The sequence below is a fragment of the Lynx canadensis genome, chromosome A3 (assembly GCF_007474595.2).
Source record: "Lynx canadensis isolate LIC74 chromosome A3, mLynCan4.pri.v2, whole genome shotgun sequence".
Lineage (NCBI taxonomy): Eukaryota > Metazoa > Chordata > Mammalia > Carnivora > Felidae > Lynx > Lynx canadensis.
This window is the reverse complement of record NC_044305.1, coordinates 86,178,786-86,203,120: the sequence shown is the minus strand read 5'-3', so window position 1 is coordinate 86,203,120 and position 24,335 is coordinate 86,178,786. Positions and strand designations below refer to the sequence as shown.

The following is a 24,335-nucleotide window of genomic DNA, read 5'->3' as shown; positions in this document are numbered from 1 at the left end:
TAAATTTTCTTAATAGAAAGGCATTTTCTATTTTGATCCCAGAATATCACTGGAGAGAGAGACTGGATTAGAGTTGAGTCAGGGGAACCTGGGAGAGTGCGTGGGGCACTCTGGACCAGATTATTCCCCTCAAGGCCATCACCACTCTTGTGTTCCTGCTTAGTACTGCCATCAGACCAGATAGGCACTGGTCCACCTCACTGCCCTTACTGTGACAGAGGGGTGGAAGCCTTTCCTAGGAAATTAGCCAGTCACGACTACCCTAAGTGTAGAAACAAATTAATGCAAAGTATCCCTGATGGGCAAAACATCGGACTTTTAAATAAGACAGGATCAATAACAGTGTTGTGCCCAGCCATGTTGGAACCTGAGGCAGAAGGAAAAAAAATAAACACTGACCCTGTCTTTATTGAAAAATTTGAAACCTGAAAAAAAAATTGAAACTTGTGAATTTTTTGCATTAATGTTCATTTACAAAGTATGTTAAAAATATTATTTACTTTGAGCTTTTCTCAGCCGCTGCTGAGGTGCTCCATCCTTTCAAGGAAGCTAAGGCCGCCTTGGGGTGAGCCCCTCACTTCATCTGGTGACTAGCGATGTGACCAGCAGCGCCAGCTGGAGGGAAGGATTATTCACTTTGAATACTGTGCTTTTTGGCACTTCCTTAAATTTTGTGCCCCAGGCAGGTGCCTCTCTCCCCATACCCTAGTCCCAGCCCTAGATTTACATCAAAGACAGAGAAAATTTTCTCCACAGGTAATTTAGTGCACCAGTTGGTGCTGGTGTGCTTCTGGTCCTTTTTGGAGACTTAGCTTCTCAACATGCCTCCCCAGGTTTGGAGGGCAGGCTTTTCTTTAAAAACAAACAACTAGAAGTTGTTGTTGTTGTTGTTGTTTTATAACTTAAGAAAGGTAATATGTGGTCATTATAAAAAAATTTGGAAAATAGAGAAAAGGATAAGGAAGAAAGCAATCATCTGTAACCCCATCATCTATAGGCAACTCAGTCTTGGAAAATTTTTGCGTGTTTTAGTCATAACATCTTGTTGTGTTTTAGTCATAACATTTCGTTTTATTTTCTTCTAGTGTTTTTGCTATACGTATGTGTTTTCTTTTTTTTTTCCACATATGCATTTTCACATAGTTGTGTTCCCAACAAAGACCTTTTTATCTTGTTTTTTAAATTTGCTATATTGTGTATATGCTAGCATATTAAAAATGTTAAATAGGGGTGCCTGGGTGCCTTAGTCGGTTAAGCGTCTGACTCTTGATCTCGGCTCAGGCCATGATCTCATGGTTCATGAGATGGAGCCCCACCTGAGGCTCTGCACTGACAGTGCGGAGCCTGCTTAGGATTCTCTCTCCTTATCTGCCCCTCCCCCTGCTCTCTCTCTCTCTCAAAATAAATAAATCAACTAAAAAAAATTTTTTTTTAATGGTAAATATTTTAATAGCTATACAGTGTTTTTGTGTTTGACCAGACTAATCTTTTAACCAAATTTTTCTTTATTGGACATTTAGGTAATGTTCTTTCCTCATGTTTTTTTTTGTCTTGAGCACTTTTGTACACATTTTGCACATTTTGTACAAAATATATTTCAGATTATTTCTTTAAAAAGATTACCAGAAATGAAAATTTTTTTAATCTTCTGAATTTTAATTTTTAATTTTTTTAGAGAGAGAGTATGTGTACAAGTGGAGGAGAGAGGCATAGGGAGAGAGAGAGAGAAAATCTTAAGCAAGCTCCATGCTCGGTGCAGAACCTGACATGGGGGTCAATCCCAAGACCCTGGGATCCTGACCTGAGCTGAAATCAAGAGTTGGGCGCTCAACCGACTGAGCCACCCAGGCGCCCCCAGAAATGAAACTTATGAGTCAAAAGATCTGTCAGGTTTTTTTATGCTACTTCCATGTTGCCTTTTAGCCACATGCCAGCTGCCATTCCTACTAGAAAGTATGACTGCCTAACTTGCCCTGCTCGCTGATGTAGCTCAGGGAGTGCTAAACTCTTTCCTCAACTTTCTTTCTTTCTTTCTTTATTTTTTTATTTTTAAATTTTTTTTTCAATGTTTTTTATTTATTTTTGGGACAGAGAGAGACAGAGCATGAACGGGGCAGGGGCAGAGAAAGAGGGAGACACAGAATCGGAAACAGGCTCCAGGCTCCGAGCCATCAGCCCAGAGCCTGACGCGGGGCTTGAACTCACGGACCGCGAGATCGTGACCTGGCTGAAGTCGGACGCTTAACCGACTGCGCCACCCAGGCGCCCCTCCTCAACTTTCTTTATAGGAGTACTGGATCCTTGTCCTCCTCTTCCAGGTCGGGTGGGACCCTCTGGTCTTCAGATCTACTTCCCTTCCTTGTTTGGCATAAACCTCTTGGAATCCTGTGACATCTTGGTTTTTGCTAGTGCCCTGTGTGGGTTCCTGAGAGAGGGAACACTTCCCTAATTAAGCTTCAGATATTCCTTCTGTAAGCTTCTGGTTGCACTCGACCCTGTAGCCTCTTTCTTCAACCCTTTGTTGAGAGCTAAAAGAGGCTTGTTATTAGAAGACCCACCTTTCTCCCTAACTTACGTTTCTCTGTTCTGCTGTGATTGGTACTCATTTGTTATTAGTCTAGTCCATGAGCTTATACACATTTGGTATCTGGGCTGTTAGTACTTGACCTCTGCTTCAGCGAGACTTGGTTTCTTTATGTTTGTTTGGTGCCTGAGTCAGGTCTGATCCCCACTGTGTCCAAGAGGGATTGGGAGTAGGCTGTCCCTGGAGCTCTACGGCATCACGGTAGTTCCCACAGAGAGCCAGAAACAGACTCCACAATTCAGCGTTTCTTCCTGTGGCCCAGCCCCCACTCCCTTTAGAGTCACTCACTGAGTTTCTCTACCCTCCCCCGCTACTGTGTTGACCTCTGAGATCTGCTGTGGAGTAGAGTGCAAGGACAGCGTGGACACTGGTGCCCGAGCAGATTTCTCTCCCATGCAGACAGCAGTTTCATGTACAGCTGAGACTAGAGTGAGGAGCTTATGTCAAGTACAGAATTTAGGGGCACCCTAAAACTCAGTAATCAGCCTAAGTAATATTTTATGCAACGTTAAAGAAATAAAAGTGAATGCAATGATGAACCAAGTATCAGAGTTTAAAATACAGGATCAGTTTAATAACATTGCTGTGTCCAGCCATACCACAGCCTGAGTGGAAAGGAAAAATCATCAATATGGACTTCGTCTTTTGTGTCTATGGCATGTGTCTCTCTCTGCTCATCCTGGTCCCGACCCTGGTTGTACAGCAAAGAAGAGGAAGTTTTCCCTGCATATAATTCAGTGCGTCAGTCACTCCCGGTTACACCTGATCTTTTGACAGGCCTCTCCGGGGCTGTCCATGCCTGAGCTCTTCTTTTCACTTGATACGAAAGGTTCCACCCTGTTTCCTTCCTCTCATTGGAGAGCTAAGTCCTCTTCTTTATGATTGCTTTCTGATAAACCCAGGTAAAAACCATCTTCCTGGCTTCCCCAGATAATAAGTGTTCTGAGAGCTGAGGGTCCCCTATTCCCTGATCCTGATCTGTGAGCCCAACAAAGGTTATAATGCAGATCATGTTCGCCTTTTCAAATTCCTTGTGGCTGTCCTTTCCCAAATAGATTTGACCACTTTCTGCCATAGATCTTTGTGTATGATTGCAGGTTCTACTTTAATGTAAATGTAGTCTTAAACATTCTCACTCTTCAAGTGCGGTTTTCAGTACTCTGTTTTAACATTCTCTTCTGGAGACTTTTTGTTAAAGGAGCCTGAATTGGTTAAAATGATTAAACCTTAGATTGTACCAGAGCGTGTATTTTATAATCATATTGGTACAAGTTTTCTTAGGGCCATCAGGGTCAAGAAACAGAAATTTAATCCACATTAGATTAAGTAACAAGGAATTTATTGGATAAATACAGAATCCAACAGTAGGAAATGAAGCTGGATTTTATGAGTGTTGGAAAGTTATCAGATGGCTCTTTTGTCGGTCTCTTTCCCCTTGGAGGCACATAGTCTTGGATTGCAACTTCTTGTAAGTGCTCCATTTTCTTGCTTTTTTTTTTTGTTTTTTTTACAGAATTTTTTTTTTAATTTTTTTTTTAACGTTTATTTATTTTTGAGACAGAGAGAGACAGTGCATGAATGGGGAGGGTCAGAGAGAGAGGGAGACACAGAATCTGAAACAGGCTCCAGGCTCTGAGCGGTCAGCACAGAGCCCGATGCGGGGCTCGAACTCACGGACCGTGAGATCATGACCTGAGCCGAAGTCGGACGCCCAACCGACTGAGCCACCCAGGCGCCCCCAGAATTTTTTTTTTAAATTGAAGTATAGCTGACACACAATGTTACGTTAGTTTCAGGTGTATGACATAGTGATTTTACAAGTCTGTACATTGTGTAATGCTGACCACAAGTGTAGCTACCATCTGTCACCATACACCACCATTGACTACATTCCCTGTGTTATATCTTTTATCCTCATAACTTATTTATTTCATGACTGGAAGCCATTTTCTTGCCTTGGGCGCTCAAGGGAGAATGTGCACCAGCTGCCCACTCCTGGTCCACTTTGGTGTGGCTAGGAGAAGGGGGTCACTTGATACAACATATCTAATCATTATTTCAGCATGGGTTGAAGAGTATGATAAGCCGGACCACTGTTCTTTTACAATGCATAATAATAAAGTAAAATCTTTGCCGTCTGAGAGAATATAGTCCTAGTGAGACAGACTGGTATGCAAGCAAGTGGGATATAATCAGGGTAAGAAAATAATGTGAAGATGGACATTCTGTGAGGTGAACGTTCACATAGGAGTCCTGGTTTGAGCAACGCTTGTACTTACAGCTACAAGTTTACTAATAAACAGAAGGCAGGTTTCCCAGATAGAGAATATAAGGAAAAAGCATAGAGGCATCAGAGGATGTTATCCAGGCAACTCAGTTTAATGTGGGCTGCAGATTATGATGGGCCTTGTATGCCACATGAAGACTGGGATTTTGATCTCACAGCTGGTTGAGAGCTAGCAGAGAATTATAAGCACGGAAACAACATTATTGGATTTGCTATTTATGAGACATCTGTTAATCATCTATCATGTACCAAGCATTGTGCTAGTCCTGAGGATTCCAAGAAGTTCTTTTGCCATTTTAATTTTCTTTGGTGATCCATTTTTCAAGCGTCCCACCTGTGGAAAACAATGTAGAATGTTGTCCTTAGAATTTCACAGTATTCAGAGTCCTTAAACTGGTGTTTAATGATAATATTAAAGTATCATAAAGTATAAATAGTACACTTTATGTAAAAAAAAATGCTTTGCAAAGTATCATTTAGTATGTCACAAAGCATTATGATAACATAACAAGCACTATTCTACCAAGGCAGAAAAGAGTGGCTCCCTCTTCACCTCAGCTTATCTAGTGAAGAGATTAACGTCTCACAGATAATCACAGTACATTGTGATAAGTAAGACAGTGGAGGTAATGGCCAAATGGGTGGTAATAAGAAAGCTTGGGGATGGGGGCGCCTGGGTGGCGCAGTCGGTTAAGCGTCCGACTTCAGCCAGGTCACGATCTCGCGGTCCGTGAGTTCGAGCCCCGTGTCGGGCTCTGGGCTGATGGCTCAGAGCCTGGAGCCTGTTTCCGATTCTGTGTCTCCCTCTCTCTCTGCCCCTCCCCCGTTCATGCTCTGTCTCTCTCTGTCCCAAAAATAAATAAACATTGAAAAAAAAAAAAAAAAAGAAAGCTTGGGGATGATTGTCAGGGAAAGGGAGGACTTCACAGAAGAGGTGTTATTTTGACAATCTTCAACTCCTTTTATCAAGCAGAAGATTAGGACAGGATGTTCCAGGCAGAGGGAATAGCACATGTAAACCTCCTGGGAATAAAGCAACAGAAAGGTTCAAGTTCTGATACTGTGGTGGTGGAGGAGGAAAGAGCATTGGGAAATGGAGCTGGCTGAGGCAGGGCTGTCTTTAGATTCTAAAGAGTCTAGAACTGTCATACGTTGTTGGTGGGAGTATAAAATGGTATAACCCCTTTGGGAAAAGTTCTGGCAGTTTCTTATTAATTATGTATCTGCCTGGTGGTCCAGCACTTACACTCTTGAGTATTAGGTATTTACCCAAGAGAAATATTTATTTTATGATACAAAAGATTTACAGAAGAATGTGTATAGAGCTTCCTTCATAATAGTTCCAAATTTGAAATAACTCAATGTCTTTCTGTAAGGAAAAAGATAGCAGGTCAGCAGTAAAAGTAATATACTGATACACTCAACAAACTATTATGGTGAGTAAAAGATCCTTACGCAAAAAATGCCTATACTGTATGATTCCATTTATATGAAGTTCTAAAGTTCACAAAACTAGTAATAGATGATAAAGTCAAAACAGTGGTTGTCTCTAGGGGGAATACAAGGATGGGATTCTCTGGAAGGGGTAATGAGCCAACTTTCTGAGTGATGGAAAGGTTTGATATCTCGGTAGGGGTCTGGGTTACAATAAATGTATTTATCAAAACCCATCCAATAATGAACTTAAGATTTGTACATTTCACTGTAAATAGACTTTTATTTCTTCTCTCCCTCCCCCCCACCAAAATACCTGTGAACTCTGAACACAAGTTAAAGATGTGCCTGCTGAAGCATTTAGGGTGAAGAGCACTGAGGTCTGCACTTTACTTGGAAATGGGTCAAAAGTAAGAGGAGTTATGTTTACATAGACGGATTATATATATATATATATATATATATATATATATATATATGATAAAATAAGTATACCAAAATGTTAACATTTGTACACTTTAGGAGGTGGATATGTGGCTATTGGAAGTATGATCTCAACTTTACTGTATGTTTGACATTTTTCATAAAATGGGGGAAAATATAAAGGTTCTTACATACTGCTGTGTGAAGAATTTGGTCTTTATTCTGGCTTTGGAGAACTAGTGAATACTTTTAAGGGGAGTTCTTATATGTGAATTTTAAAAGAGAAAGAGGTCCAAGGCACAGAAGCCGAGGATTCTATTTTAGTTCTCTTGGTAAGAAAAGAGGAGAGTATGAAGGAGCACCCAGGATGGAGTAGAGGAAGTTTAGGGCATAGAATTGTTAAGTCTCAGTGAAATCAACTTGGTGATGGCAGGAGTTGGGATGAGGAGGAGATTGTGAACTGGTGCACAAGTCCTGGGGGAGGGACCACGACCTAGGGGCTGGTCTATGCGGTGATGGGTAGTACATTCAGAAATCTTTAACCTCAGAGAAAAGGCTTTAGCGTGAAGTTAAAATGGAATGCTCTAGAATGAACAGTTGGGAGCTGACAGAATGTCAGCCATATTTGCCTTTCCCAAAAACCCCAGTTCTCCTTTGGAGAGTGTGGACCAGTAACACACATCACGGCTTGGTGGAGATGATTAAGAGCCGGAGCTTGGGTGTGTGCAGGCAGGGGCTGGCGGATCTGACCTCAGCCGCTCTGGTTGCACACCACTTATTAGAAGATTGCTGGCACCAGTGGCTTAGAGGGAGTGAGACGGTTCGGGCCCAAGAGGCTCTCCACTTCTTCAGGTGAGGGATGACGCAGGATGGAGCAGGGGGGTGTTGATTTCTTTTCCCTCTTAACTGAAGAGGGTTTTCGTTTCCAGCTCAAGTGCTACTTTCAAAAGAAGGGACAGCGCACAGAATTAAGTGTCACCCTGTAACAGCACAGAGATTTCTGTACAACTCTCCATAACGCCGCACTGTGAGCATGCTGCGGACCTAAGTGTCTAGTCGGCTCTAGTCTCACACAGCTCTCGGTTGTGCTAGGCTGAGCATTCAGGGCTTTTCCCGTTAGGGTAGACTACTTTACCCCTTTTCTTCCAATGTGTCCCTTCTATTCCAAACTAGAGTTTAACCTTCTGAAAGCCTAGGACCATGTAATGTTTTCTGTTGTTTTGTTTTTGTTGTTGTGGTTTTTTTTTGGCGGCGGTGGGGGGTGGGGAGCGTATCCTTTATGGTGCTAGGCAAACACAGTGTGTAACACGCACTTGAGTATCTTTCATGTGGTGGGCATGGTACTGGGTGACAGTACCATGGTACTCAGTGACATTGTCCCTGACTTTGTGCAGTTTATAGGATTTGGGGGGAAGAAGACATCAAACCAGGAATTACCACCTAAATATTTAATTATACTCCTGACATGTCCCAAAGGAAAAGTAGAGGGTACTGTGAGTAACAAGGGATTTAATTTAAATCAGAAGAAGGGGGTGGGGCCAGGGCATCAAGGGAGCCTCATTGGAGTCACAGCCTAAAACCTAAAGAATGCTTAGTAGGAGCTGGTCAGGCCAAGAACGAACAGGGCAAAGGGTGAAGCAGGCACAGAAATCTTTAGGGAGGGTGGAGTATAAGCAACACTGAGGAAGAAAGAATGCAACCAGGGCTGGACCAGAGTGAGCAGTGGCAGGCTGTGGTGTGTGAGTGAGGCTGCAGAGAGATCACGTCACTTCATGTAGGGCCTTGCGGGCTGGAGCCAGTGTTTGGAATTTTATTCAGAGAGGGGCAGTAAGCCCCTGGGGAGTTCCAAACAGAGGAATTATAGTCACTTTCTGTTTTTAAAAGATCATCCCCCTGGCTGTGGTATAGAGAAGAGGAAATGGCTCATTCTGACCCAGGAAAGCTGCTCAGTGGATTTAAGTGAACACAGAATGTGGCCCTACTGATGTCTCTCACCCTTTGTCCGAGAGCTAACCCCATGGTGACGCTGCAGCGAAGGTGGGGCTGGGCAGCTCTGGGAAGGCTCTCTTTTGGTTGGCTGGAGCTGGTGACAGATCAGGCCCCACGTGCTCTGGTTCTGGTCCTATGTGCAGTACTTCACACGCCTGTGGTGTGTGTGAGCCAACTTGATTTCTTGAACTCTAATTTTTTGTTCCCAGGCAGACAGGTACCATCCCTAGAAATGTCTTTTTTTTTTTTTTTTTTTTTTTTTTAAGACTCTTGCCAAACCCCTAAAGAGAACCGCCTGAACTGGAGATGCTCTCCAAGTGTCCCAGTCCTGGAAAGGAAGAGCCAGTACGAGCTGCCCCACATTCAGCCTGGGCTGTGGGCTTACTGGGTCCGGTTGCTGTTTCAGTGCCGCTGCCAGAGTTTGCCAGTCTCTGACTTTGTGCCCATGGTTCCTGATGGGAGAGGGAGGTGAATGTCTCTAGTCTTCCCCCATCTGGGTGTTCTTTCTGCCTGGGGAAAGGACTGCTTAGACATGTTCCCCCAGAAGGAGCTGGCACATGGTGGTTTTTAATCTGTGGCAAGTGAGGAGAGATTGACGTTAAAAAACAAACCCCGGGTCCCCTGAAATCAGTGTTGACAAATGATGCAGACTGGCCTTTTCTCTTATAAAATCTTTGCTGTGCTCTTTGCCATCTGTTACAGAGCTGTGAAAATTTTTGTTCCTCCTGCAACTTTTGACAAAGTTGTCCTCAATGTGAATATTCGATAGATGGGTGTTTGTTGGCCTCTTGGTTGTCACTCCCTGTGGGAGCTCACATACACTGCAGACTGTGTACCCAAATTCTTCCCGAACAGAGGACTCTCTCCTGCTTGGTCCACTGGAGAGGCCCCCTGGCCTTTCCCTGTGTCTTTTCCCTCCCCTGCCCTGATAGTGGAGGTGTGCCTGCTTGGTTCACTGTTGCGGGGAGGGGATGGTAGCAGGGGAGAGTGTAGACTGAGATGAGGGTCAGGAACTGGCACACCAGCATTTTAGCCCTGGCCCTGCCGCTGAGTGGCAAAACTAAAGCCACCTTGGCTTTTCTCTATGCCTCAATTTTCCAGCTGGTCAAGTGCAGATTGTAATACATGCCCTGCTTACTTCACAAGGCTCCCAAAGATCAAAGCAGGGTTCTCTAGTTCAGTCCTAGCCCAGAAATAGAGTTCCTTCACTGCACAGGGTTTAAGAGATTTCTTTTTAAAGTTTGTTGCCCGGATTTAAAAATCAGGAGATTTCAGAGAAAACTCTAGCTTTTCTTGGAAGTAAAAAAAAACTTGGCAACCCTCAGCCCACATTCCTCCATGGCAATTATCGGCTGGATTTGAGGAGTGGCTGCCTGTGAGCTGGGGCATGTACTTTCTGGTTTGTGCAGTCCCCATGCTTCTTCATCATCTTTATGACAGTGAGTCTGTGTGCCTGGACTCTGTCTATACATTTTGCTATACCTGGACTGTTTCCCTCCTTTGCATGATCTCCTGGCCCCTATTGGTGTTTGGATTTATGCCCTTGATTTCCAGAAGATATTCCAGATTTAGAACTTTACGATAAATTAGGTATCATACAAATACAAAGGATTTGGTGTTGGGGGCGGGGCGGGGGGGGAGATGGAACCTTTAATATTCATCACATATCTTTGCTGTGCTTGGTGCTCTGTTTATCATGTAATCCTCCCCTAAAGTATGAGGTGGATATCAGCTACCCTCGGCAGATGTGAGGACAGGGCTTCATGGAGATTGTGGCCTGTTTGAGCCTAACCCGTTGGACTGAAAAGGAATACTATGTGATCTCAATGTAAGTGGGGGGGGGGGGGATGTAGTGGCACAGCCCCTGCCCCAGAACTGCCTGTACGTATTTCTATCTGCAGTAGTCATGTAGGCAAGGGCCCGTTGTAGGACTAGTAGTGGTGTAGTACTTTTTTCTTTATAAAATACTTTTATATAGAACTATAGAGCATTCTTTTATAAAGAACTACTTTTCTCCTTCTCCTTTAAAGCAGGAGTCCCCCACTTTTTTCCCCAGTGTCTTTTTCAGAATTAATATTAAATAAATAAAAGGAAGCTGTGTGGAGCATCCCACCCTTAATAAATGGAATAATTTTTTTTCCTCCTGGGGCCACTGGAAGTACCTCCTGTGTCCTAAGGCTCTGAGGAACTGTTTAAAAACCACTAATTTAGTCTTAATTTCTGCAATTGAGAAAACAGGCCAAAGAGATCCAGCAACTTGTCTAGTATTGCCCTTTCTTTTATAGCTCCTGGATAAATTCCACTTTAACTGGGTTCTCTGTCTGATTCTTTAGACCAGCTTCTGAAGGTTGTTGTATGCTTATTTTCTCTTCCTCATGTCATTTGGAGAGAAATTGCATTGAGTCAACAGCATTCATTGGGTTAAATCTTATTTTAGAAGAGAAACAAGAGTTTGTGGGGCGAAAAACTGGAAGACAGGAGCAGAATATGGATCCGGACGAGGTTTTTCTCAGTACCCTCTGGTTCCTTTGGTTTGTGTCTCCTTTCATCTGAGACAAGTAGAAGGCATTCCTAAAAGTGTAGATGGGACTTAAGTTACGAAATGAAGTTTCCTTCCCCTGTAGGAAATAAGCAGGTAGCAGATTTTTAGTGGCTAGAATCTGTGCCCGATATTAAAATATCCACCCAAACCTCTTTGGCAGCAAATCCAGAAACCCTGTCTCAGCACCATGCCGGGCTTCTTTTGCATCTCAGTCCTGGGTCTAATCATGCTCATTGTCTGCCCAGCTGGTCCCCATCTGTGCGCACACCGCTACGGAGATTGTCGCTTTGGTGTTTTTCTTCTCTTCCCTGTTACCTTACTGCCCCCATCCCTCACTTTTCTTTGCTAAGTGGAAGCCACTGGTGTCTTGATTCATTCAGAGCAGCCCCTGGGGCCTGGTGCTATCTAGCATGATTCAGTATTTGAGACGAAGCCAGGAGAGGAACACTTAGTTCCTCAAAAGCCCCGTTGCTGATGTCGAACATCACGCTTAGGCTCCTGACGACATTCTGCTTAAAAAGGGTCAGCCATGGTAATGATATTGAGGACCATGATCTCTTGTTGATATCAGAGTTGAGTTTTTAGAGATTATATAATTCCCCCTCAAATCTCACTTGTCTGCCTCTCGCAGAAGAGAATTAGGCACTTCTCTCATCTTTGCTTGAGAGATAGAAGTCCAAGTTACCGCAGTAGTTTCATCGGTAATTCTGTGATCCTGTCCTTATTAATAGCCTTTTAGCAGGAAAGTGTTAGAAAGCAGCTAATCCTAGGAGTTTAAATGTTGAAGGATCTATAGGGATATGCACATTAAAACCATAATGAAATATCATTACACACTCACTAGAATGGGTAAAAGGAAACAATATTTTTTTTTAATTTTTTTTAATGTTTTATTTATTTTTGAGACAGGGAGAGACAGAGCATGAACAGGGGAGGGTCAGAGAGAGGGAGACACAGAATCTGAAACAGGCTCCAGGCTCCGAGCTGTCAGCACAGAGCCCGACACGGGGCTCGAACCCACGGACCGCGAGATCATGACCTGAGCCGAAGTCAGCCGTTTAACCGACTGAGCCACCCAGGCGTCCCTAAAAGGAAACAATATTAACAATTGTATTAACCATACTAAGTGTTGATGAGGGTGTGGAACAACCAGAACTCTCATGTGTGGCTGTTGGGAATGCAAAATGGTATAACTATTGTGGAGAACTATTTAGTAGTTTCTTATAAAGCTGAATATGCACTTACCATATATCCCAGCAAATTCCATTCCTATGTATTTACCTAAGAGAAATAAACACTTATATCTACAAAAAAATGGACGTCTATATGAACACTTTATTTGTAATAGTCCCAAACTGGAAACAATTCAAATGTTCTTCAACAGGTGAATGGATAAACTAATCATGGAATATTTATATAATGGAATACTAGTCTGCAATTAAAAAAAGCCAACAACCCAGCTACTGATACATGTAACAATGAGGATGAATATCAGAAATATTGTACAGAAGAAGCCAGACACAAGGATACATACTGTATGATTGCATTTATTCACACAGAATCCCAAGCAGGCTCCAGGCTCTGAGCTGTCAGCACAGAGCTTGACACGGGGCTCGAACTCATGGACTGCAAGATCATGACCTGAGCCAGTCGGATGCTTAACTGACTGAGCCATCCAGGCACCTGAAATGCCTTTTAAAAAAAAGTTTACTTATTTATTTTGAGAGAAAGAGAGGGAGAGTTGGAGGGTCAGAGAGAGAGAATCCCAAGCAGGTTCCACACTGTCAGTGTAGAGCCTGATGCAGGATTCAAACCCATGAACCATGAGATCATGACCTGAGCCAAAATGCCAAAATAAAGAGCCAGACGCTTAACTGACTGAGCCACCCTGGCGCCCCTATTTTGAAATGCCTTTGAAAAAGTATAAAGTCAAATACAAATGCTGGGTGGAGGCAAATTCCAAAAACTCCACTTCAGGGAAGAGGGTCAAGAACTGTGACAACCAGTGTATGAGCTTATATATGCGTATATATTTTTTCACTTTGTGTACCACTGGCTGTGGCACTTCATCCCCTGGCCTTCAGTAAGATGAGGTGTTAGATTAGATCAGAGTAAGAAACTGTAGGCTCAGAGACTCAGCCTTTCAGATGTGTTTCCTTTAGCCTCTGCAGTGTTGGCCTGTCCAGTGTTAATTTAAAATGCGATTGTTGCCAGTGTTTACATCTAGATATTTCACATAAAATTTTGGGTTTCCAGCTTATCTTTAGATACTAGCGCATCTGACAAAGCTGGGTCCGTATTCCCATGGCACCCATTATCTGGAGTTGTGGAGTGGCTATTCCTTTACGTGAACCATTGCTTTATTTCCTGTGGTCTCCCCTGCTGTCTGTAACCTTTTCTATTCTCTGTAGTAACAAGGAGAGGAAAATGAATTAAGTTTTGACTGTGCCCATTATGTGTTAGGCACTATTCTAGGGCATAAGGGTACAGAGGGGAACTAAAGAGACAAAATCTCTACTTTCATAGTGAGTGTTAAGTACCCATCCATATCATAAAAAATTAGGGGGATAAAGTTAGACCCAAGAGTGCTATGTATTTGAGGGAAAGTGGGAGAAAGCATGTTTCTTTGCGTAAATAAAAAAGTATTCCCACGTATTTAAGAGGCTAAAGTGTGTCTGTGTCAAAATTATTATGCCTATCTGGAGTTGTGGAGTGGCTATTCCTTTATGTGAACCATTGCTTTTTACTTGCTTACCTCACATAATGGAATGAATCCTTTTTCCCTTTGTGGTTCAGTAAATTCATGAATTTTCCCCCAAAAGGGATTCCAGGGAAATCATAGGGAATATCTTAGCTTTTTCAAAAAAAATTTTTTAATGCTTTTATTTATTTTAGAGAGAGACAGAGACAGATGCAAATGGGGGAGGGACAGAGAAAGAGAGGGAAACACAGAATCCAAGGCAGGCTCCAGGCTCTGAGCTGTCAGCACAGTGCCCAAAGTGGGGCCGGAACTCACGAACTGCGAGATCATGACCTGAGCCGAAGTCAGACGTTTACCCCACTGAGCCACCCAGATGCCCCTATCTTAGTGTTTCAAAAAAACATGCAGGTAGGCGAAAGGACTGGCCCAGGTTCCAGTGGGCAGACTGGCACAGGCTCTAGTGAATATTAGCTTTTCTACCTCTGTCCAAACTATGCCCAGCTCAGCTTTAGATTTTTCCATTTAATCCAGATCTCGGGATGCAACTCAATCTGAAATAAGCCTCTTTATTTACAGTCTTATAATTGCCTTCTTCTCTAACAGCCCGAACTCTGTTTAGGTGTGGCCGAGAATCTTCATACCCTCATCTGTCTGGTGGACATGGGCCTGTGCCAGAGAAGTATCTCGAGTGGTGCTGTATGCCCTCTTCTTTCTAACTGGGTTATTTACATCTCCAGTTGGTCAGTTACACATTGATAGTGACCAATATCTTTAAACTGACAAATCCTATCAGACTTTGAATTTTGTCTCATGATCAAGGACCTGTGATTTAAATGCGTCCCATCTGCACATAAGCCCTTTTATGGGCATTGATGCTAAACAGTGTGGTTCCATCTGTGTTAGGGATAATGCAGGTTCATTGCTTTGCCTTTAGATCTGTGATGGTCATAGGCTTTGAGAGTCTCGGCTGGCCCTTCTCAACCCATTGTGCCTGCCTGGATTGTGTGGTAGGCATCTGACTCATTTCTTGAGTGCAGGCTGGAAAGGTCATCTTGCTACCTGGTAAAGAAAACTGCACTGCTCCCATCTGCTGGCAGGTATCTTGGATCGCTGTATCATCAGCCTGCTGAAAGGGCTGCCCTGTCCTTTAGTGGTTCTGTGCATTCCACTGTAGGAAACAGTCATTCCCAACTTGTGTTCTGCAGCCCGATCACGTGTCTCCTTATTATTTAAATGGGGTGTGACACAGGTTTTCTCTAAGGTAAGTAAAGTGGGAAGAACATGTTGTGGACAGCCAGCAGAGTGACACCATTCCAGGTTCTACATAATTAGCCATGAGACTCCTCAGCCTCATTCCATTCCTCTACTCATAAAGCAAAATGCTTGGACTTAATGCTCTCTAAGAGCATATTGGTACAAAGTCTGTAGTTCTGTGATTCTTTAAACAAATTCAAATACCTATAAAATGAATACTCACTTGAACTGTTTACAAAATAATTATGAATACACATAGAAACTTTATAATTAACACTTCTGATTGATAATAAGACACATCATGAATTTAACAGCTTTTTGGGGAAAAGAAGATTAAATACTACTGCATTAAACGTACATACTTATTACAAGAAAAATTCTGATATCCTAAAAATTAAAATGTAAAAAATATGCATCTTAACATTGAGACTTTGTGTATATGTGTGTGTGTTACAAGACCTCTGCTAGCCAATATGTGGTAGGGGTTTAAACATTATTTTATTTTTATTTTGTTTTATTTTATTTTATTTATTTTTTAAATTTTTTTTAACGTTTATTCATTATTGAGAGACAGAGAGACACAGAGCGTGAGCAGGGGAGGGGTAGAGAGAGAGGGAGACACAGAATCTGAAGCAGGATCCAGGCTCCGAGCTGTCAGCACAGAGACCGATGTGGGGCTCGAACTCACGAATGGTGAGATCATGACCTGAGCCAAAGTCGGTCGCCCACCCGACAGAGCCACCCAGGTGCCCTTAAACGTATTTTTAAAGTAAATTTCTAGAATTAAAATTGACAGTTGAACAGTGCAAGTAGACTTTAAAGTATTATAAGAAAATGGAAAATGTTACTGAGATACAAGATTCAAGATGACAGTGGAAAAAAGACTTCATGGCAAATTTTAGTGTTTATCTGAATACTGAAGAAGGACAGTGTGGCAGGAGATACACAAACATGCAATGGCTGCTAAATCATTATCAAAATGCACACTTGGAACATTTGAGTCCATTAACATTTTTTTAAACAGAATTCTGTGTGTATTGTATGAAAACATACAACAGTGCTCTATGATTAAGGCTCTCTGGTTACAAGGAGCAGAAAAACCTATCCAAGCAGACTTGAAAAAGAGTAAACATTGTGAAGAGACACGAGGCAATGCTATGGACATCAGCAGACAGTTGCTGAAGTGCCACTGGGCCTCAGAGGTTGCAGAGAGATTAAACAGGGCTGAAGTCTCTGTCTCGGGCGTGAAGTCTCTAGAATCACTACTTTGCTGTCTATCAATTTTGCATGTGGCTGCTAGCCTTAGCACTATGCCACAGCCTCAGCTCAAGTTCCCACACTAGGGACTTCCCTCTGTGTTCACCTTCATCCAATTAGTCATCACCTATATGCAAATAATAGCCTAGCAAAAGAATTTTTTTTTTTTTTTTTTGCTCCCCAGAGTCATTGCACAGGATAGTTCAAGCTAAATTATGATGGTGTATGAGCAAGTAGATGGACAAAGTGCCCAGTATAACTGCTGCTTATACTGCCTTCACTGCTTATACTGCTTATGAAGCCTTCAGCTTTGACAGCTTTCCTGCACCTTATCTATCTATAACCCCTGTTAACAATGGTACTGAGCACCTCATACAGCATTTGGGGGATGAGATTGAAGTAAGGAGTTGTAAGAATTTGTGAAACGCTAAAATATAACCAATCCAGAGCATTTAAGAATTTCTGTTAGAGTTACATAAAATTTTTTAATGAATTTTGGACTGTCTTTAAGAGAAAGTTTAGTGTGGACATTAAAACATCTGCCCTGTAATCGAGTTATACTTTCCTGGTGTCTGCTGTGTCGAGGAACCTTTCATACCTATATTTTGTGTCTTCTCAACAGCCTGTGAAGTAGGAAAGGCAGGAAGAATCCTCAGGGTTGATTGTTAGATCTGAGGAGGGATTAGAAGGAAGGAAGAAAAAGCTTCTTGAAATTGACAACTATTATTATAACAATTATTAAAATAACTTCCAGGCCTCTCTGGTTAAGTGCTGGACTTACAATTTTTTTTTTTTTTAAGTTTTTGGTTGAATCTAATCTCTTTGGGCCTCTGTTTTCTCTAGCTAATAATCATCTACAAGGGAAAAATAATACCCAGCCTCATAGGATTGTAGTAAGAATTAAATAAGAGCTCAAAGTGCCTAGGACAGTGATTGGAATGTAGTTCTTTTTTCTTTTATCTGTTTATTTGTAGGTACTTTGGAAGATAACTACTGTTCTTCCTTCTTCCTGATATAGGCGTTCAGGAACAATTTTTCTGACTCTTGCCACCCAATCCCGTGGTAATATCTCTGAGTCCCTTGAATGTAAGAGTGCCTTCTAGCCCAGGCAAGCCCTAGGTCTAGTTGATGATGGCATCAGTACCATTAACAGTGACAGCAGAAAGCTATAGCCACTGTGGTTATTTGGCTTTTTGAACATCACTCAAAAGAGCTTGTATGTGTGTTTCCTTCACAGGTGGATTTGCTATCGTGTTTCTGGTGAGGACAAGCAATGGAATGAAATGTGCCTTGAAACGCATGTTTGTCAACAATGAGCATGATCTCCAGGTGTGCAAGAGAGAAATCCAGATAATGGTAAGGCTGCCCCTCAGACTTGGGACTTCTTGTTTAAAATGTGCCCTCTGATAAGAAAGGGGTGTGTGTGTGTGTGTGTGTGTGTGTGTGTGTGTGTGTGTGTCGGGGCAGTGGGTCTTGTTCCCTTCCCTGAGATGGCAGAGGAGCCTCACACAAGATGAGAATGAAGAGTCATGGGGTGCAACATGCTTCTCCCATCTTGGTCACCCTTAGCTGGAGGGTTGAAGAGAAAGGAGCATATTGAGAGAACTGACCAATTTTTTAGGTCAGAGGAAGAAGTTTGGGCACTGAGAAACATTTCTTTCATAAATTCATTCCCAGAATTAAGTATGGGGTTTAATCCAGAAACCCCAGCTCTCCAGTGAGCCTTGTCTGCTAGTCTTGTCTTCTGTCAGTTCCCAAACCTGGTCTTCGTCCATCTTGAGCTTTTCAGCATTCCTTGAACGTATCCTTCTACACTTTTATATTTTATACATGTAGTTCTTTCCTCCTGGAATGGTTTTCTCCTTTTTTGGACTAGAAACCTCTTATTCACACATACTCTATGATCCCATATATAAAAGTCCAAGAACAGGCAAAAGTGATCTATGGTAACAGATCAGAAAGTGGTCATCTGAGTGTGGGAAATGGACTAGAAAGGGGCATGTGGGAATTTTCTGGGCCATGGAAATGTTCTATATCTTGTTTTGGGTAGTGGTTACCCAGGACCATGTAAGTGTCAGAACTCAGCTGAACACCTTAAGATCTGTGCATTTTATTATATGTTAATTATACCTCATATCTTAAAAACTTCATTTTCACAATTCATATTCATATGATGTTTAAAGAAAGTACATTTCTGTTAGAGATATATGCTGAAATATTTACGGATGAAATAAGATGATGTCTTGAAGTTAATGAGTGGATATAGAAGAGAAACAAAACTGGCAAAGGGTTACTGATCGAAGCAGATCACTGGGTATGTGGGAGTTAGTTTCTCACTTTCATTTCTGTTTGACATTATACATAAAAAATTTAAATAGTCTTTTATTCCATTTTGCTTCCACAAAATACTTTTGTTTTCACCAAAGCAAAATTTTGTTTATATTGCCTATGCGTAATCTTATAAGTAATTTTGCCATCAGAAAGTAACTCATTTTAAATCAGGAGCTTTACATTCCAGCAGACTGTGTGACATAATATAGTTGATCCTTGAACAATATGGGGGTGGGGGTGCTGACCCCTGAACCGTTGAAAATCCGCATATTAACTTTTGATCACCCGAAACTTAACAACTAATAGCCTGCTGTTGACCGCAAGTCTTAACATAAACAGTCAATTAACTCATATTTTGTATGTTATATGTATTATATACTGTATTCTTACAATAAAGTAAGCTAGAGAAAAGAAAATGTTATTAAGAAAATCATAAGGAGGAGGAAGGGAAGATGGTGGCGTAGGAGGACGCTGGGCTCACCGCGCATCCTGCTGATCACTTAGATTCCACCTACACCTGCCTAAATAACCCAGAAAACCGCCAGAGGATTAGCAGAACGGAGTCACCGGACCCAAGTGCAGACGAGAGGCCCACGGAGGAGGGTAGGAAGGGCGGCGAGGCGGTGCGCGCTCCACGGACTGGCGGGAGGGAGCCGGGGCGGAGGGGCGGCTCGCCAGCCAAGCAGAGCCCCCGAGTCCGGCTTGCAAAAGCGGAGGGGCCTGACGGACTGTGTTCCGACAGCAAGCGCGACTTAGCGTCTGGGAGGTCATAAGTTAACAGCTCTGCTCGGAAAGCGGGAAGGCTGGAGGACAAAGGGAGGGTGAGCTGCGGAGCCCCCGGACGACAGAGCTCAGTTTGGTGGGGAACAAAGGCGCTCGCCAGCGCCATCTCCCCCGCCCATCCCCCAGCCAAAATCCCAAAGGGAACCGGTTCCTGCCAGGGAAATTGCTCGCTCCGCGAAAACACCCAACTCTGTGCTTCTGCGGAGCCAAACCTCCGGCAGCGGATCTGACTCCCTCTGGCTGCCACAGGGCCCCTCCTGAAGTGGATCACCTAAGGAGAAGCGAGCTAAGCCTGCCCCCCCTGCCGCCGTGCACCTTGCCTACCCACCCCAGCTAATACGCCAGATCCCCAGCATCACAAGCCTGGCAGTGTGCAAGTAGCCCAGATGGGCCACGCCACCCCACAGTGAATCCCGCCCCTAGGAGAGGGGAAGAGAAGGCACACACCAGTCTGACTGTGGCCCCAGCGGTGGGCTGGGGGCAGACATCAGGACTGACTGCGGCCCCGCCCACCAACTCCAGTTATACACCACAGCACAGGGGAAGTGCCCTGCAGGTCCTCACCACACCAGGGACTATCCAAAATGACCAAGCGGAAGAATTCCCCTCAGAAGAATCTCCAGGAAATAACAACAGCTAATGAGCTGATCAAAAAGGATTTAAATAATATAACAGAAAGTGAATTTAGAATAATAGTCATAAAATTAATCGCTGGGCTTGAAAACAGTATACAGGACAGCAGAGAATCTCTTGCTACAGAGATCAAGGGACTAAGGAACAGTCACGAGGAGCTGAAAAACGCTTTAAAAATTTTTTTTTTTTTCAACGTTTATTTATTTTTGGGACAGAGAGAGACAGAGCATGAACGGGGGAGGGGCAGAGAGAGAGGGAGACACAGAATCGGAAACAGGCTCCAGGCTCTGAGCCATCAGCCCAGAGCCTGACGCGGGGCTCGAACTCACGGACCGCGAGATCGTGACCTGGCTGAAGTCGGACGCTTAACCGACTGCGCCACCCAGGCGCCCCTGAAAAACGCTTTAAATGAAATGCAAAACAAAATGGAAACCACCACGGCTCGGATGGAAGAGGCAGAGGAGAGAATAGGTGAACTAGAAGATAAAGTTATGGAAAAAGAGGAAGCTGAGAAAAAGAGAGATAAAAAAATCCAGGAGTATGAGGGGAAAATTAGAGAACTAAGTGATACACTAAAAAGAAATAATATACGCATAATTGGTATCCCAGAGGAGGAAGAGAGAGGGAAAGGTGCTGAAGGGGTACTTGAAGAAATAATAGCTGAGAACTTCCCTGAACTGGGGAAGGAAAAAGGCATTGAAATCCAAGAGGCACAGAGAACTCCCTTCAGACGTAACTTGAATCGATCTTCTGCACGACATATCATAGTGAAACTGGCAAAATACAAGGATAAAGAGAAAATTCTGAAAGCAGCAAGGGGTAAACGTGCCCTCACATATAAAGGGAGACCTATAAGACTCGTGACTGATCTCTCTTTTGAAACTTGGCAGGCCAGAAAGAATTGGCACGAGATTTTCAGTGTGCTAGACAGAAAAAATATGCAGCCGAGAATCCTTTATCCAGCAAGTCTGTCATTTAGAATAGAAGGAGAGATAAAGGTCTTCCCAAACAAACAAAAACTGAAGGAATTTGTCACCACTAAACCAGCCCTACAAGAGATCCTAAGGGGGACCCTGTGAGACAAAGTACCAGAGACATCACTACAAGCATAAAACATACAGACATCACAATGACTCTAAACCCGTATCTTTCTATAATAACACTGAATGTAAACGGATTAAATGCGCCAACCAAAAGACATAGGGTATCAGAATGGATAAAAAAACAAGACCCATCTATTTGCTGTCTACAAGAGACTCATTTTAGACCTGAGGACACCTTTAGATTCAGAGTGAGGGGATGGAGAACTATTTATCATGCTACTGGAAGCCAAAAGAAAGCTGGAGTAGCCATACTTATATCAGACAAACTAGACTTTAAATTAAAGGCTGTAACAAGAGATGAAGAAGGACATTATATAATAGTTACAGGGTCTATCCATCAGGAAGAGCTAACAATTATAAATGTCTATGCGCCAAATACCGGAGCCCCCAAATATATAAAACAATTACTCATAAACAGAAGCAACCTTATTGATAAGAATGTGGTAATTGCAGGGGACTTTAACACCCCACTTACAGAAATGGATAGATCATCTAGACACACGGTCAATAAAGAAACAAGGGCCCTGAATGAGACATTGGATCAGATGGACTTGACAGATATATTTAGAACTCTGCATCCCAAAGCAACAGAATATACTTTCTTCTCGAGTGCACATGGAACGTTCTCCAAGATAGATCATATACTGGGTCACAAAACAGCCCTTCATAAGTTTACAAGAATTGAAATTATACCATGCATACTTTCAGACCACAATGCTATGAAGCTTGAAATCAACCACGGGAAAAAGTCTGGAAAACCTCCAAAAGCATGGAGGTTAAAGAACACCCTACTAACGAATGAGTGGGTCAACCAGGCAATTAGAGAAGAAATCAAAAAATATATGGAAACAAACGAAAATGAAAATACAACAATCCAAACGCTTTGGGACGCAGCGAAGGCAGTCCTGAGAGGAAAATACATTGCAATCCAGGCCTATCTCAAGAAACAAGAAAAATCCCAAATACAAAATCTAACAGCACACCTAAAGGAAATAGAAGCAGAACAGCAAAGGCAGCCTAAACCCAGCAGAAGAAGAGAAATAATAAAGATCAGAGCAGAAATAAACAATATAGAATCTAAAAAAACTGTAGAGCAGATCAACGAAACCAAGAGTTGGTTTTTTGAAAAAATAAACAAAATTGACAAACCGCTAGCCAGGCTTCTCAAAAAGAAAAGGGAGATGACCCAAATAGATAAAATCATGAATGAAAATGGAATTATTACAACCAATCCCTGAGAGATACAAACAATTCTCAGGGAATACTATGAAAAATTATATGCCAACAAATTGGACAACCTGGAAGAAATGGACAAATTCCTGAACACCCACACTCTTCCAAAACTCAATCAGGAGGAAATAGAAAGTTTGAACAGACCCATAACCAGCGAAGAAATTGAATCGGTTATCAAAAATCTCCCAACAAATAAGAGTCCAGGACCAGATGGCTTCCCAGGGGAGTTCTACCAGACGTTTAAAGCAGAGATAATACCTATCCTTCTCAAGCTATTCCAAGAAATAGAAAGGGAAGGAAAACTTCCAGACTCATTCTATGAAGCCAGTATTACTTTGATTCCTAAACCAGACAGAGACCCAGTAAAAAAAGAGAACTACAGGCCAATATCCCTGATGAATATGGATGCAAAAATTCTCAATAAGATACTAGCAAATCGAATTCAACAGCATATAAAAAGAATTATTCACCATGATCAAGTGGGATTCATTCCTGGGATGCAGGTCTGGTTCAACATTCGCAAATCAATCAACGTGATACATCACATTAACAAAAAAAAAGAGAAGAACCATATGATCCTGTCAATCGATGCAGAAAAGGCCTTTGACAAAATCCAGCACCCTTTCGTAATAAAAACCCTTGAGAAAGTCGGGATAGAAGGAACATACTTAAAGATCATAAAAGCCATTTATGAAAAGCCCACAGCTAACATCATCCTCAACGGGGAAAAACTGAGAGCTTTTTCCCTGAGATCAGGAACACGACAGGGATGCCCACTCTCACCGCTGTTGTTTAACATAGTGCTGGAAGTTCTAGCATCAGCAATCAGACAACAAAAGGAAATCAAAGGCATCAAAATTGGCAAAGATGAAGTCAAGCTTTCGCTTTTTGCAGACGACATGATATTATACATGGAAAATCCGATAGACTCCACCAAAAGTCTGCTAGAACTGATACATGAATTCAGCAAAGTTGCAGGATACAAAATCAATGTACAGAAATCAGTTGCATTCTTATACACTAACAACGAAGCAACAGAAAGACAAATAAAGAAACTGATCCCATTCACAATTGCACCAAGAAGCATAAAATACCTAGGAATAAATCTAACCAAAGATGTAAAGGATCTGTATGCTGAAAACTATAGAAAACTTATGAAGGTAATTGAAGAAGATTTAAAGAAATGGAAAGACATTCCCTGCTCATGGATTGGAAAAATAAATATTGTCAAAATGTCAATACTACCCAAAGCTATCTACACATTCAATGCAATCCCAATCAAAATTGCACCAGCATTCTTCTCGAAACTAGAACAAGCAATCCTAAAATTCATATGGAACCACAAAAGGCCCCGAATAGCCAAAGGAATTTTGAAGAAGAAGACCAAAGCAGGAGGCATCACAATCCCAGACTTCAGCCTCTACTACAAAGCTGTAATCATCAAGACAGCATGGTATTGGCACAAAAACAGACACACAGACCAATGGAATAGAATAGAAACCCCAGAACTAGACCCACAAACGTATGGCCAACTCATCTTTGACAAAGCAGGAAAGAACATCCAATGGAAAAAAGACAGCCTCTTTAACAAATGGTGCTGGGAGAACTGGACAGCAACATGCAGAAGGTTGAAACTAGACCACTTTCTCACACCATTTACAAAAATAAACTCAAAATGGATAAAGGACCTAAATGTGAGACAGGAAACCATCAAAACCTTAGAGGAGAAATCAGGAAAAGACCTCTCTGACCTCAGCCGTAGCAATCTCTTACTCGACACT

General features: G+C 42.4%; 1 protein-coding gene across 11 annotated transcripts in view; it reads left to right on the top strand.

Annotated features, from left to right (window-relative positions):
• The window catches only part of AAK1 (AP2 associated kinase 1), a 173,353-nt gene that overhangs the window by 61,479 nt on the left and 87,539 nt on the right, over positions 1-24,335 (top strand). For all 11 annotated transcript variants that reach the window (XM_030310755.1, XM_032592657.1, XM_032592658.1 and 8 more), the window contains exon 3: positions 17,709-17,827. In XM_030310755.1, the coding sequence (XP_030166615.1) occupies positions 17,709-17,827 (119 nt within the window). The remainder of the gene's footprint in view (positions 1-17,708; positions 17,828-24,335) is intronic.